This window comes from Priapulus caudatus, unplaced genomic scaffold (genome assembly GCF_000485595.1).
Source record: "Priapulus caudatus unplaced genomic scaffold, Priapulus_caudatus-5.0.1 Scaffold1236, whole genome shotgun sequence".
Taxonomy (NCBI): Eukaryota; Metazoa; Priapulida; class Priapulimorpha; order Priapulimorphida; family Priapulidae; genus Priapulus; species Priapulus caudatus.
Genome location: NW_014578297.1, coordinates 33,061 through 47,569, shown reverse-complemented (window position 1 = coordinate 47,569; position 14,509 = coordinate 33,061). Strand labels below are relative to the sequence as shown.

The following is a 14,509-nucleotide window of genomic DNA, read 5'->3' as shown; positions in this document are numbered from 1 at the left end:
AGAGAGAGAGAGAGAGAGAGAGAGAGAGAGAGAGAGGGAGAGAGAGAAGAGAGAGCGAGGAAAGACGTGTGAAAACATCTTCGAGGCTCTAGTTAATGTACGTTTTAATAGAAATACTGTAGTACTAATTCCTTTCAGTTATATGTTACAAGCACGAATAATTCGATCACATTTAATATGTTTGATATCATTTGACATGGTATTCAGATTAAGTTTATTATTGAAAGAGTTAATTGTTTTTTTATCTTCACGCAGTCGATCCCACTAGGACTTAATTATTCACACCATCATCGGATTATTGCCCTCAAAACAGGAAAAAAAATCGATTTGGAAATGTTATTCCATGTAAGTAGTTTGTTGCATTTTACCAAATGTCACATACGTCGTATTTAAACGTTGTTTCACGAACGTATTCGGCACACAGCTTCTGTTAAAACCCGCATTATTCGAGAGATGAATCTCACGTCACGTTGTTAGGACGCTTACATTATACTGTGCGTGTAAATAACTACAATTGATATAGTACGCAGTAACTGAATTATTATGTGTACTGTTATTATGTCCGGTTATTTGTCAGCAGTTATGTCATGCAGAAACCGAGATAATCAAGTGATTCCCATCAAATAGGAATAAACTTCTTTTCCCTTGCTGCATGTAAGCTCTTGCTTTCCAATATCTATTATTTACTAGAATCATAGGGTAATCCTGTGTGTTTTAATTGTTACTGAATATCATTATATGGCAGATGACCACTCAGAGTGATTCTGGAGCCAGCCGTCAATTCCACGGGTGATTACATTATGGCCAGCATTCTACAGGTTAGCATCATGTCATCGAAAATATCAACACGAAAACATACAAACAAACTCGTCCTTATCACGGATATCAATGTAATATCGATAATAGTAATAAGTGTATTCTAAGTAAGTCACAGTCTAATGAGCCGTGTATATATACATATATATCGTATTAAAAAACGCGCGTTTTCTTGTAGTACATGTCTCGTTTTTTGATTCGTGTTAATATTGAATTCGACTAGACACATGGCTTCATAATAATTAATGAGTTTGATTTTCTGATTTACTTGTTTAGGGATACTCGACAGACTCTGTCCTTCTGGCGGCTCAAGGTAAGAATAGAAAGAAGAAGCGCACAACACCCCGCACACACACAAACACAATATCACACACACACCACACGCAACACACACCACGCACACATCCCGCACACACGAGCAACACACACATTCACACACACACACACAACACACACACACACAACACACACACACACACACACCACACACACACACACACACACACACACAACACCAAACACACGCCGCACGCGCACACACACACACACAACACACACACACACACACACACACACACACACACACACACACAACACACGCACGCACGCGCACACACACACACGCACACACCACACACACACACACACACACACACACACACACACACCACACACACGTGCTCCTCGCCTTCATTGGTTTGACTTGTGCGAATAACTTGCAGGGCCTAAGAAAACCGAAATAGCGGATTTCTGGAGAATGGTGTGGCAACAAACGTGCGAAACCTTGTGATGCTGACTAGACTTCTGGAAAACGGCAAGGTTAAAACAATCGACGATTTCTATCATTAATATTATATGATCAGATATGGCGACATATATCCAAGCGGCAATAATATATATATATAATATATATATATATATATATTGTTGCTAATCTGGGATATCAAATTTCTCTTACACTAATCAATATATATATATATATATATATATATATATATATATATATATTGATTAGTGTAAGAGAAATTTGATATCCCAGATTTATTTGAACGTATAAGAAAAACGCAAAAACCACGTCGAATTTAGAAGAGAGGTCGTAGTATAGTCTAACAAAAATGTAATTAAAAATAGAATATCTGACATCAAATACAATCAAAATTCAACGGCAACTACATCTACTAGATATAACACGTCGCAGCTAAAGCTGAGCCGCTCTAGTTTTAAGTTAAGTGTATATGAAGTGAAGTGAAGTGTATACAATACTGGTGAAATGCCCCTCGGCTACAGACCATATACTCACGCGCTTTGCGCCCATATCGCAGGAAAAGTGTAGTCAGTACTGCCCGATGACGGCGCTGTAACATACGGCTCAGCGACAGTGGAGCTACTGGTAAGGTAGTGATGCCACACTACACGCTCCGCACGTTCTCCATAACGTCGGTAAGTTTGCGAGGCAACGTAGTTTGATTTCACCGCGTCGCACTATATAACGTCGCGTTATACAAGATATCACTTGGAGTATAGGTAGTTCGTATAAGGCGACACATTAACGCGCAGGGTTTTCCAGCTTTTCCAACGTTTCGTTTACTAGGTGGACACCGGCGAAACGAGAGAAGTGAACCACTTCCTTTACACGTCGTGGCCGGACCACGGCGTTCCTCAGTATCCGGCATCCATCATAAGCTTCATCGAGGCTGTAAAGGGAGCGCAGTGTGGCGTCGATGAACCGCTACTAGTCCACTGCAGGTTAAAACTTTCCGTACACACGTGCGCATGCACGCAGGCACACACACACACATTATTATTATTATTATTATTATTATTATTATTATTAGTAGTAGTAGTAGTAGTATAGTAGTAGTAGTAGTAGTAGTAGTAAGTAGTAGTAGTCGCAGTAGTAGTAGTAGTAGTGGTAGTAGTAGTAAGTAGTAGTAGTAGTAGTAGTAGTAGTAGTAGTAGTAGTAGTAAGTAGTAGTAGTAGTAGTAAGTAGTAGTCAGTAGTAGTAGTAGTAGTAGTAGTAAGTAGTAGTAGTTTAGTAGTAGCTCAGTAGTAGTGAGTCAGTCAGTAATAGTATCAGGCAGTCAAGAAACAATCATTTAAACATTAATAATATACACCTTAATAACTATGTATATGTTGTATGGTACATTGTGCGTTGTAATTGCGTCTAGCCGGGCGAGGCAGTGGAACTAATTGGCCTGTGTTTTGGCCTGGTGGTTCGTTATTGTTTTGGTAATGACGCGGGATGTACGGCACTATATATATATGCGTAGCCTCATGCGTCTCCTAGCCCCGCAAGGTCCGGCCGATAATGACGAAGAACCGGTCGGATTCAAATGTCGCCGGGCGATTTTGGGAATCATATAAATAGACACGCTCGGACAGACAGTCACGAGTGATTACCCAGAGGAGATAACGACGATGTAGAGCGATAGACGAAAACGGAGACGACGGGACCTAGGCACGGTCACCCACCTAGGTTGCCGTATGTATATATTTTGTATGTGTTCGAGTGACTAATAAAATCAGTCTTCAATAACAATCTGCTACGATGGATCATCTCTACTCCTTGTTGCAATCATCTACGTATTACGTACGTATCACGCTACGATGCTACGATATGCCGGAGCGGAAACAACAACCCTTTTTCACAGTACAATAATTGGTGGAGGATCATGGTCGTTCTGCATTCGCTACCTCTACCCAGCTAATCCCCCAGCTGAAGAAGAAGACCAGAAGAAGAAAAAGGAGAAAAAGATTCCGCATTCGCTACGCTAATCCCCCAGATGAAGGAGAGACATATATATACGTACCTCATCATATAGCCTCCAGAACCCGGACGAGCGGGTCGCACCGAGCAAGGTCGAGGAGCAGAGGAAGAAGAAATCTACACGGCGACGATAGGGTAAGCTACATCGTAATTTCACTGTATACATAGCCATAAATTCGGAAATAATTTATTAACAGTAAAATAGCTCGCCAATTGCCGAGCAGCGCGCGAATTTTCGTAGTTATAGCTAGCGTGGTATTCGAATTTCATTGTACGGCGTGATGGTGACTCAAAGCGTCGAAAGGAGAGATGTACATTAGTAAGCCTATGCGATGAGAAAGGCGAGACGCCTAGCCGCTTCTGAAGTATGACCTCGAATGTTGCAATTTAGGGAAGCCGCATTCGGCGTGTTATTATCCCTACCAACAGAGGCATACTATAGGGCACAAACTCACCATAGTGAGTAAATTAAAGTTGACGAATGAGCTAAAACAGCTCCGCCCGGGAATGGGTATACGTCCGATTTCGACACGCGTTGCGTCATTTTTGAGTCACGCGGCTGCTGCCGATACCATTTGGTCGATACCACGACATAGCAAAACCACGAATTCAAATTTTTAATAAACAAAGAGTTGGCTATATGTATCTGTGTTTACGATATGGCTTAACCGGTGATATCTGTATTTTTGTTTCGTCGTTTGTTTGTTTTCTTTTGATTAACAGATTTACTAACGTGTTGTACGCGGTAAGAGCTAGGTATCCTTGTTTCGCCATCCTTCCCTAGCCTTTCCATGCCGATTCGTGTTGAGTTGCAGACTGTCGACCACCTCCGGTGATACGAAAATGAGACGTCAATTTTTACTAGACAGCTGCAACAATATCCCCCTCAACCTGTTTCAAAACTGTTTGATGTTAGCAGCCTTAGACTAACGTTTTCAACTTTTAATGTTTTTTTTATGTATAACTGTATTTTCCTGGGGTCACGAATTATTTCAAGAGGGAAGGAAGGAATGTTGTATGGTACATTGTGCGTTGTAATTAACCAGGAGCGCTTCTAGCCGGGCGAGGCAGTGGAACTAATTGGCCTGTGTTCTGGCCTGGTGGTTCGTTGTTGTTTTCGTAATGACGCGGGATGTACGGCACTATATATATATGCGTAGCCTCACGCATCCTCCACCAATTGTTGTACTGTGAAATTGTGAAGATCTCCGTGTAGGTTCTGTAGCGTCGACAGCGTAGACTTGTCGCAACCGTAGATTGTATATAGCAAATAGCAGATTGTAGCAATAGAGTAGCAGCGTAGTCTTGTAACCACCAGTAGAGCTAGATGACGTAGTCGCATATTCGTTGTTGAACTAGGACTTTATTAGTACACGAACACATACAAAATATATACATACATACGACAGCCTAGGTTTCGTCCATATTGGAACCCGCCCGGCGTCTCTCCTCTCTGGCTCTCTACCTCCTATATCTCTCTCTAAAATCTTATATAGTCTCTGCTTGTCAATTGCTGTTTATATATAGCAGCTCGAAACCGGATCTAGCAGAAACTACTTTAGCAAAACCAGACCTTGGTGACAAGCAGCAAGCGATGCTGTTCCACGTCACAGCGCGTCGCGTCACCTGGCCGTCCAGCTTGTCACCGCTATTGTCCCCAACGCTATAAGCGTCGCATCAAGACGTGGTCACCGTTTGTCACCGCTTGTCAATTCAATACTGGCATAAGGTGCGACATGCCAAGCATCGCATCCTGTCGCCACCGTTTGCTGAATACAATATATATACACTTCAATGTTGTCTTGTTTTTTCATGTAAGTGTTAGCGGTTACATAGTACTAGTAGCTACATGGCCGCGTGTGTATGTGGAATGGCGTTAGTGGGCAATTACCATGCATAAGAGGACCGTGATAAAGCTAGTTGCGTAGCTCAGGGGCCTAACATACGAACTGTCAGGGAAAGGAGTGCTGGCGCGTAAAAATTCGGAATGTTTTCTATAACTGTTGAAGCAACTGGGCATCGATAAGTTTTCCAGAAGTATGCAATAGAATAGTGGTCTTTCATGATCCCTAGGATACATTGCGGTCAAAAAATAAATGATTTCCGTAAGTCAGCTTCCGTAACTGACTACATTTCTTTCGCAAAAGGTAGCCCTAAATTTAATAAAAATAAATTCAAATGAAGCCCATCTAAATCTATTGCCGTCGTTTATCGTTATGTTTTGTAGACGATGTGTAGGTAATATAATAGTATTAGTAGTTGTAAGTATAGTAGTGGTAGTAGTAATTATATTAGGAGTTGTGTTTGTTGTCGCAGGAGACGCGACGTGACACGACCGTGCTGGCGACACAGATACCGTTGCCGACCACGGTCGCTGACTTTTGGACGCTGGTCGTCGAACATAACGTCTCGCAGATAGTCTCGATGGAGACAGCGCCACCTATGGATCAGGTTAGGCATTTTCATAGCGTCGCATTCAGGCACGGCTCTAGTTGAGTTGCGATTTTCTTGATCAGGTATCGTGTTCTCGTCATTTATTTCAGTTACAACGTCTTCATTAGATCTTCAGTTATCTACGTCTTCAGTTCATCACGACTAGTCATTTGCTTCAGTCATTTTTTTCAGTCACGAATTAGTCGAGCGTGGATTGCGGCCTGAAATCGTGGGTGTTCGTGTGAGGTGATGTTCGCTTCTGATTTCAGACGTGCGCTCCATATTTTCCGACCGAGGATATCGCCGTGTTGACTGACGGTGCTTTCCGAATCGATTACGTAAAGACAACGCAGCTTGATGTTGGCACAGTCACTCACTTGGAAGTGCTTAATCTGAAGGATGTGAGCAAGTTTCGAATTTATATAGCGTGCGGTATCGAGTGGGGCACTGATTAGGCCAACGTCTCCTTATCGCAACGTACTGACCAAAAACGCGTATGATTACAACGTACGCGCGTATAGGCGCTACATTCCCGCGTACTTACACGGAACAATTGAAGGTACTATAGCTACTAATGACGGGGGTGTGAAATAGGTTACTAACTAACTGAAAAAATGAATCTCATTTCAACGAGTTCTTAATCCATGTTATCGAGCGGTGTCGTGCTTATGGTTCACATAATATTTGCTGCAGAACGCTATGGCGCCGCGATCCGTGCGCCATCTAGAGTTCAATGCGTGGTCAGCCAGCAATAAGACACCAGATACCCCGGCGGCAATGCTTAGTCTCATTAAACACGTGGCCGACTGGCAACATAAGACGAGCGACAAGAAAATAGTAGTAGCCTGTAGGTGAGTGGGTCATGTTGCATGCTGTGTCGTATTTCTCGTTAAATTAGCAGAGCGATACATATACCCCGACCCCACCACCACCACCACCACACACACACGCGCGCGCGCACACATATATATATATTCAGCAGAGGGTCGTCAGCCGGTGAAGAAGCGTGGGTGCAATAAAGAGAAAAGGCGAGAGAGAAAGAGAAAGCAAGAGAGCAGGGGGAGCAGAAAGAAAGAGAAAGAGAGGGGAAAAAGCGCGAGAATGGTGTATGTGAGTGTGCGTGCGTGTGTGCGGGCGTGCGTGCATGCGTACCTTTTTGTGCTGGATTCGCACATGCCCTAACGATTTTACAGAGATGGCGCTTCGAGAAGTGGGCTTTTCGCAGCGTGTTGGGAGATATTACATAGATTGGAAACCGAGCAACTGGTCGGAGTATTCTCTGTGTGCCTCTACCAACGCCAATTTCGGCCCCAATTCATTCCCAATTTGGTAAGCTGATACTATTAAGAATTTTTTCATTTTTCTAATGATCTTGCTTGTTTTCCTTCGTCCTTGCGACTACCACGTCGTGTATAGTTCGACCACTCTTGCATACACACATGTTACTTATATGTCCCTCCCCCGCAATATTTTTTTTTATATCTAGCCTCACTTCTTCTACGTGCACGCAGCTGAGTTCTACCTCATATATGTCACCCCACTCGTATTGCAACGGGTAATATAGTTATTGTACTGCAATTCTCTTCTCCTTCCCTGTAAATCTTACAATCAACTTACCGCCAACCGTATCAAGTTCCTAATAGTTACTGATTGAATCGCACGCGAACAATCCTGCCAGTTATACGTCGCTCCTAGGTAACTTAATCTCGTACTGTTTCTATTACTATAGGCCCAATACGAGTTCTGCTACATGGCAATCGACCGGAAACTGGAAGACTATGAGATCTATTCCAACTTCCGTTAGTTCGAAACACTGGTGGTTTCTTTCGTCATTCGGACACGCTGGGATAATCTTTAGAATTTCGCGAACTTGTTTATATTATTAATTATGTAGCTGTACCATACTATACCGATGGTAAACGAAATGTGCACATAGCGTTAGGAGTTAAATACGCGCGGAGAACAAATTTACATTTGGGAGTAATTAATATAATTGTCTAAATACAAAAGCAATGCCAATGATAGTTTACTAGTAGTGAGTGTAAACTTTTTAGATCAGATCTAAAAAACACTAAAAACGCGTCATTCCTAATTCTTTCTCTAAAAGTGAGTGCCCGATTCTCGTGGAAACATACACATGTGTGTAGCGAAGTTGCTTGCGTACCGTGATCGTATTAGTGGTTACGCGTGGGTGTATATCTAACACCCTTTGCTAACGTCTATTAAGCACATAGTGAAAAGAGCACAACAGCAGTGGTATACGTATTCTAGTTATTCTCTTTAATCGTTACCTCTTAACTATGTATAATCCCACAACAGGGCAATCGCGTACACCAGGGTTACGCGAGACACGTCATAACTTACGAGGCTAATGCTGTGACGTCCGGTTATCTATCGAATGTGCAGTATATATATATCGTATTCTGTCTATGTTTTGCGAGCTCTCTGTCTGTTCTTCTCTCTCGCCAAGCAAGAGATTTTATACCCAAACTGGAGACCCACCTACCTATTGTTTATCGTCAACCCTCTATACGCGACTGCCTGTAATTGGTTGCCTCTACTAACTGGCTGGTACATGGTCACGACTTTACACAGCTGGGCATGTACCCAAAATAGAACAATAGCATAATAGTGTGTATTTCTTACTATGTATTTCTGCGGTATTACACTATCCCCTCCTGTTAGAAAAAGTTGTAAGCTACAGCTATGCGGCGAACAACGTAATAAAAAATAAATGGTGTTGCGTTCACTTGAATACGTATATTTTAAAATGTTTGTTTGTTTCTTTTTTGTAATCGAAAGGCTAAATTTCTGTGCACGTAAACTATAAATTTCTCTATTATATATATTTTTTTTCTCTTCTATCATTCTACCGCTTATGAATTTACTATTACTATTATTATTTTGTTATTTGAAACCTTCCACCTAAGTTCTACTTAACTACCTTAACTAAAATTTATCTTAACTAAAATGCATATTTATTTTATTTTATATTTTATTAAATTTCCTTTTTTCTTTTTACGTTACTTTATGTTTATTAAAAATGAAATTCTGGCGTAGTCGCCGTCGTCGTCGTCGTGGTCCGTGGTCCGGCGTGGTGGTCGCGGTCGTCGTGGTGATGGTCGTCGTCGTGGTGGTGGTCGTCGTCGTGGTGGTCGTCGTCGTGGTGGTGCTATTGGTCTCCGAGCGCCACCCCGAGAAGTGGCGCCTCCTCTATCGGTACAATTTGGATGGCACAAGCATCCTCGCTGATGTGCACCACCGTAAATCCCGGGTTGAGGCGCCGGAAGCGGAGCACATCATCATAGAATGCGGTCCAGTTCCTGTACATGGTCTGTCCAGGACAGCCCTCGTAAATGAGGCGGGGCCTCAGAGACGGGGGTCCGCCTGTAGGATAGAGTACTGCACCAGCCGTTCCCCAGCTGCCCCAGCTAGGAGGGGGTGCAGTACGGGGTGCCTGTGAGGGCGGCGCGACGTACAGTGGCTCAGGGGCGGCAACTCGACCCGCTGGCGTTTGAGTGGCCGATCGCCCGTCGAATACGTGATGAGGATGTCGTCTTCGTCGTCGCTGTAGTAGACGTCCTCCGGACAGCAATTCATGATGAAGCTGACTGCTGGCTGGCGGTGTATGCTGGCGAGAGGCTAATGCTGTGACGTCCGGTTATCTAGCGAATGTGCAGTATATATATATATCGTATTCTGTCTATGTTTTGCGAGCTCTCTGTCTGTTCTTCTTATTTTATACCCAAACTGGCGACCCGCCTACCTATTGTTTATCGTCAACCCGCTATACGCGACTGCCTGTAATTGGTTGCCTCTACTAACTGGCTGGTCCATGGTCACGACTTGCTGGGCATGTACCCAAAATAGAACAATAGCATAATAGTGTGTATTTCTTACTAGGTATTTTTGCGGTATTACATGTGTTTATCCGACAGAGAAAGAATAGAAGTAAGCACGTTATTGTGTTATTATTTCCTAGCTGTTCTAATTTTTATATTTGTTAAATAAAACATAAATTACCAACGCTCATTTGCGTCCCTTTCTCTAAGCAAGCACGACTTCATCAGTATGCATTACCATTCCAAATTGATCTCGCACAGTTGAGCGTCGCTAACTCGATATACACCTACATGAAAAGGGCGTTATTGCTCCATTATATTGCTCATAAAATGGGAAGCCTTAGATTTCTTGCGGCGAGCTAGCGTTATCGTAATTATTTGTGAATTTGTTCGCATAAAAAATACTCGTAAGAGAAAAAAATCTTCGTTAATTCGATCGAAAGTTTCATTTAGAACAAAATATAAAACACGAATTAAACTAAATTTCCTCACCTAATTCTCATACACGCAATACGAAAGACAGTAACAGTTACGGAAACCTTGTAACAAACACTCTCCTCTCTCCTAACAACGATGGAGAGGCCGTCTAGCACGGATGTGCATGCACGTACGTGTTCGTGGGCGTGCTGTCAGTATGACGTCTCAGCCGACCTCCCAGCATTCGCATAGACTGGTTATAATTTCTGACGTGCGTGTATAATATCAAGAGTTCATAATAGAAGACTGTTAGACTAGAATTTCTATTAGGGACTCTTGATAATAATTATGTCGTACGCTAGTTATTCGTGTGATCATTCGCGCACGCGTGTCCGCGCACCCACGCACACCTGTTGTCGCCGCTACGCGTATATATAGCGAGCGCGCGCGCGCGGTGCCTTCTGACAGCACACAAACAGATCGATAAGACATTTAGCGCGCGTGCATGCCCGACACACGCATCGCAACAATGATTGCCACGTAGGCACAGAATAACATATAATAAGCGAGCGTCAGCGGGATACTGCGTACGCGAGCGCTCACATATCAGATGCATTGTCACGGACGGAAACGTCGAGAAGAACCGTGCATCGTCGCATTCTCTACGGCGTCGGTCGCCGTTGCCAACGCGGCGTTTAGCTATTACTAGCCCACGGCTGCAATACGCGGCGGCGACAGCGGATTTCATGTTCGTCAGATATAATATCTCCCGCTCACGTGGCCGTCACAACAACAGCTGCGCGGATTACACGCGCATGCACCCGCACTTGTGCGATTGCGAGGTAAGGAGGACTGTTTACAGGCACAATTAGGGGCGCGATTACAGCGCGATTGCTGCTACCTGTGCGGGTCTCTGACTCACACGGCGGGTAAGAGCACGAGGTGCGCCATCAGAGCGCTGTACGCGCGTAGCAGCTGCGCCAGCCAGGCTACTATAGCTACTACTACTACTACTAGCTGCCACCGGACGTGAACACACATCCTCCTTTGATCACTTGTGACTGGTGTGAACTTCCGCTGTATAGACGTTGCCGAGAAGACTAGCTCGAGGTCGTGTGAAGGAGCAGCAGGCTCCGCTGCGTCGAACAACAACAACAACGACGACGACGACGACAGCGACGACGACGACAGCGAAAACACAGACACAAGAGCAACGCGAAAACTCCAGGTAACTATAAATATGCTATACTATACGTGGGGTGACTCAACCTGCATGTGCTGAAAAAAATTGATATAAGAAACTATATCATTGTATTATATATATAATTATATATATATATATTATATTCTGAGTTATTAGTGCAACACGATATATATGTATATGAACATAATTATATGTATATATGCGCGCGAAAGAGATCGAGAGCACATGAGAGAGAGGAATAGAGAGAGATAAAAAGAGAGAAAGAGAGCGAGCGAGAGAGAGCGGAGAGCGAGAGAGAGAGAGAGAGAGAGAGAGAGAGAGAGAGAGAGCAGAGAGAGAGAGAGAGAGAGAGAGGAGCGAGAGAGAGAGAGGAGAGAGGAGAGAGAGAGAGGAGAGAGAGAGAGTAGAGAGAGAGAGAGAGAGAGAGAGAGAGAGAGAGAGAGAGAGAGAGTGTGTGAGAGAGAAGAGATGCAGTGTTTTTTTGCAGACTGAACAACATTGCCTAACATCCATTGAAATTGTTGGTAATAAGATATTCTGCGCGTGATGTAACATTTCGTGCTGTACGTAAGAAGGCGGTGGAAGATACGTAAACGCGTGTGTGTGCGTCTGTGTGGGCGCGCGTGCGTGCGTGCGTGCGTGTGTCCACGCGCACGTGCGTACTACCGTTCGTCCGTTCGTTCATGAGATCGTGCATGTGGGCGTGCACGCATGTGGGCGTGTGTTTCTGCGATCACGCACGCGCAGGTTTCTGCACGCATAGGCGTGCGCACGCGTGTATTTATGTGCACGCGTGTGTACGTAACTGCGCGTGTGCTTATCTGGCTAAATATACACGAGATTGTTACAGGTAGTGAGCGAACGTGTGATAACAGATCGTCACTCCCAGATCTTCCTTACAGATCGGAGATTCGGAGAGCTGCGATGTATTTGGGAATGAGCTCAGTTGATCAGCTACTGATAATGGCGGCTGCAGCTGTCCTTGTCATCTTGTTTCTCATCTGCATGATATGTAAGCTGAGTCCAGACTGTTGGCTTCACTACAACTGCCCACTGAGAATCAAGAGCTTAGAGCGTGAGTGCAAACTAGCTCAACGTGCCTATACGTTGTTACTATTATATAGGCTACTCCTCTTTTGTACACGAGAAATAGTGCAAAATTTGCACTTTTGCACACGGTGAACAATTTGCGGAGGGTTACTGTTGCATGCCTCCTTTATCTGCGTAGCTATTATTATCGAAAATGATTAGCCTGATGTTATTGTTACGACTTCCCGGAAGGTAGCGTGTTTACGTACTATCGTATGACAACGCCTCGAGCCTCCGTGCATTGCCCTAATCATATTATCTCAGAGAGGCTGATTTGTATTTCAGCACGAACAGCCTCCGGGCTCAATGGTAATTACAAATCGCTTGGGAACGAATTCGAGATGACACAGGTGAGGCCCACGTGGTGGGATCGCAGCGGCAGCGTTAATCTGTCGCGCCACAGCAGCAGCGAGGACAGCATTGGATCGGCATGGTCGGGCGCCAGCGAACAGAGCTCAGCCTCTCAACAGCCTGGCTCACCGGTAAACATGTACTATGCGTGCGCGTGGGTGCGTGCGTGCGTGCGGGTGCGTGCGTGTGGTCGTGTGTGCGTGCTTGGTTTGTCCCCTGCATCTACAGATATCTGGTGCGGTGGTCGTTTCTAGAGTAATGCGCGCTTACGCCGATTTGCGTGGATTTTGCATCTCATTTCCAATCTGTAGGTTTTACCTAAGAGCTTGGTAATCGGCAGCTTCACACCTCAATGACATCGAGTGATAAGCTCGTCGAACTCACATCGGATAGTGCGGTGGATCTAGGTATATCGTAGGCCTCCGCGCAGGCACACGCACACGCATACGCACGCACGCATATATACCACATACATCCATAATTTATTCGCATACATCTATTCTTCCATCATCAATCTATCCTACCATCCATCTATCCTACCCATCCATCCATCCGTCCGCACGTCCGTCCGTCCGTCAGTCCGTTCTACCGTCCGTCCGTCCGACCGTCCGTCCGTCCGTCCGTCCGTCCGTCCGTCCGTCCGTCCGTCCGTCCGTCCGTTCGTCCGTCCATCCATCCATCCTTCAATCCATCCATTCATCCGTCCACCCATTCATCTGTCTAACCATCCATTCGTTCATACCTTATATGAGCTGACGCGTATTTTAACGCAAAGTCTTGAATCTGCGAAACATTGCAGATGAAGCACAAACTAGACGCGCACGTTGCTGCTGAGATGGAGAACACGCCGCCGCTCGGCTACACCCCTCCGGAGCCTCGCAGCATGGGTCACCTTCAGCTCGCCATTCTCTACGTCGACAACGAGCAGAAACTGTTCATACGGCTGAACCGCGGCCGAGACTTCGCGCCGAAGCTCTACCGTTCGTCGACAGTCTGCGACCCGTTCGTGCGCGTCATCGTGAAGGGCAAGGCTGGGTTCCGTACGTCGCTGCGGCCGGGCAGGCAGCCGAGGCAGCGACTCGTCACCTTCGAATTTCAAACGCAGATCCACCGCAACACGGCCGACCCGGTGTTCAACGAGACGTTCGTTATGGACGTCAGCCGCCAGGTGGTGCCTCAGTGCACCGTGCATCTGCTGCTGTGCGACCACGACAGCATCTCGTCGCCGGACGTCGTCGGTCAGGCTTCGGTCAGCCTACGGGAGCGTGACCTTAGCAGTGAGCAGGAGGTCGCAGTTGAGTTTTCGCAGAACACTAAGGTATATAATGTCGTGCACTAAAAAAATGTCGTATGGCGAGATGGATTGGCTGCTTCACGTGGCTTGCCGAATGTTTGCATTCAGCAGAGGGTCGTCAGCCGGCGAAGAAGCGTGGGTGCAATAGAGAGAAAAAGCGAGAGATAAAGAGAAAGCGAGAGAGAAAGGGAGAGAGAGAGAGAGCGAGAGAGAGAGAGAGAGAGAGAGAGAGAGAGAGAGAGAGAGAGAGAGAGAGAGAGAGAGAGAGAAATAGAGGTGAAAAGTGCGAGAA

At 45.2% G+C, this 14,509-nt stretch overlaps 2 protein-coding genes and 1 long non-coding RNA gene across 3 annotated transcripts in view; all 3 read left to right on the top strand.

Moving 5' to 3' along the window:
• The window catches only part of LOC106815921 (receptor-type tyrosine-protein phosphatase U-like), a 31,347-nt gene extending 22,566 nt beyond the window's left edge, over positions 1-8,781 (top strand). Inside the window, exons 5-9 of the mRNA XM_014820455.1 lie at positions 5,904-6,038; positions 6,290-6,421; positions 6,714-6,871; positions 7,214-7,349; positions 7,750-8,781. Of these exons, the coding sequence (XP_014675941.1) occupies positions 5,904-6,038; positions 6,290-6,421; positions 6,714-6,871; positions 7,214-7,349; positions 7,750-7,824 (636 nt within the window). The 3' untranslated portion in view covers positions 7,825-8,781. The remainder of the gene's footprint in view (positions 1-5,903; positions 6,039-6,289; positions 6,422-6,713; positions 6,872-7,213; positions 7,350-7,749) is intronic.
• Positions 1,549-2,557, top strand: LOC106815923. Its single transcript, XR_001394809.1, has 3 exons — positions 1,549-1,635; positions 2,139-2,256; positions 2,408-2,557. It is a non-coding gene; the product is annotated as an uncharacterized LOC106815923 (long non-coding RNA).
• Positions 8,782-11,082: 2,301 nt separating the features above from the next.
• Positions 11,083-14,262, top strand: LOC106815918. Its single transcript, XM_014820453.1, has 4 exons — positions 11,083-11,507; positions 12,386-12,558; positions 12,858-13,054; positions 13,723-14,262. The coding sequence occupies exons 2-4, from the start codon at positions 12,408-12,410 to the stop codon at positions 14,260-14,262; spliced, it is 888 nt and encodes a 295-aa protein (XP_014675939.1). The 5' UTR covers positions 11,083-11,507; positions 12,386-12,407.
• Positions 14,263-14,509: the final 247 nt, after the last annotated feature.

Bases quoted from the DNA above. Each gene is read 5' to 3' on its own strand.
- LOC106815918 (XM_014820453.1), top strand. From the start codon at position 12,408: ATGTATTTGGGAATGAGCTCAGTTGATCAGCTACTGATAATGGCGGCT. The intron at 12,559-12,857 runs GTGAGTGCAAAC...TTTGTATTTCAG, and splicing joins GAGAATCAAGAGCTTAGAGC to CACGAACAGCCTCCGGGCTC. The intron at 13,055-13,722 runs GTAAACATGTAC...GAAACATTGCAG, and splicing joins CTCAACAGCCTGGCTCACCG to ATGAAGCACAAACTAGACGC.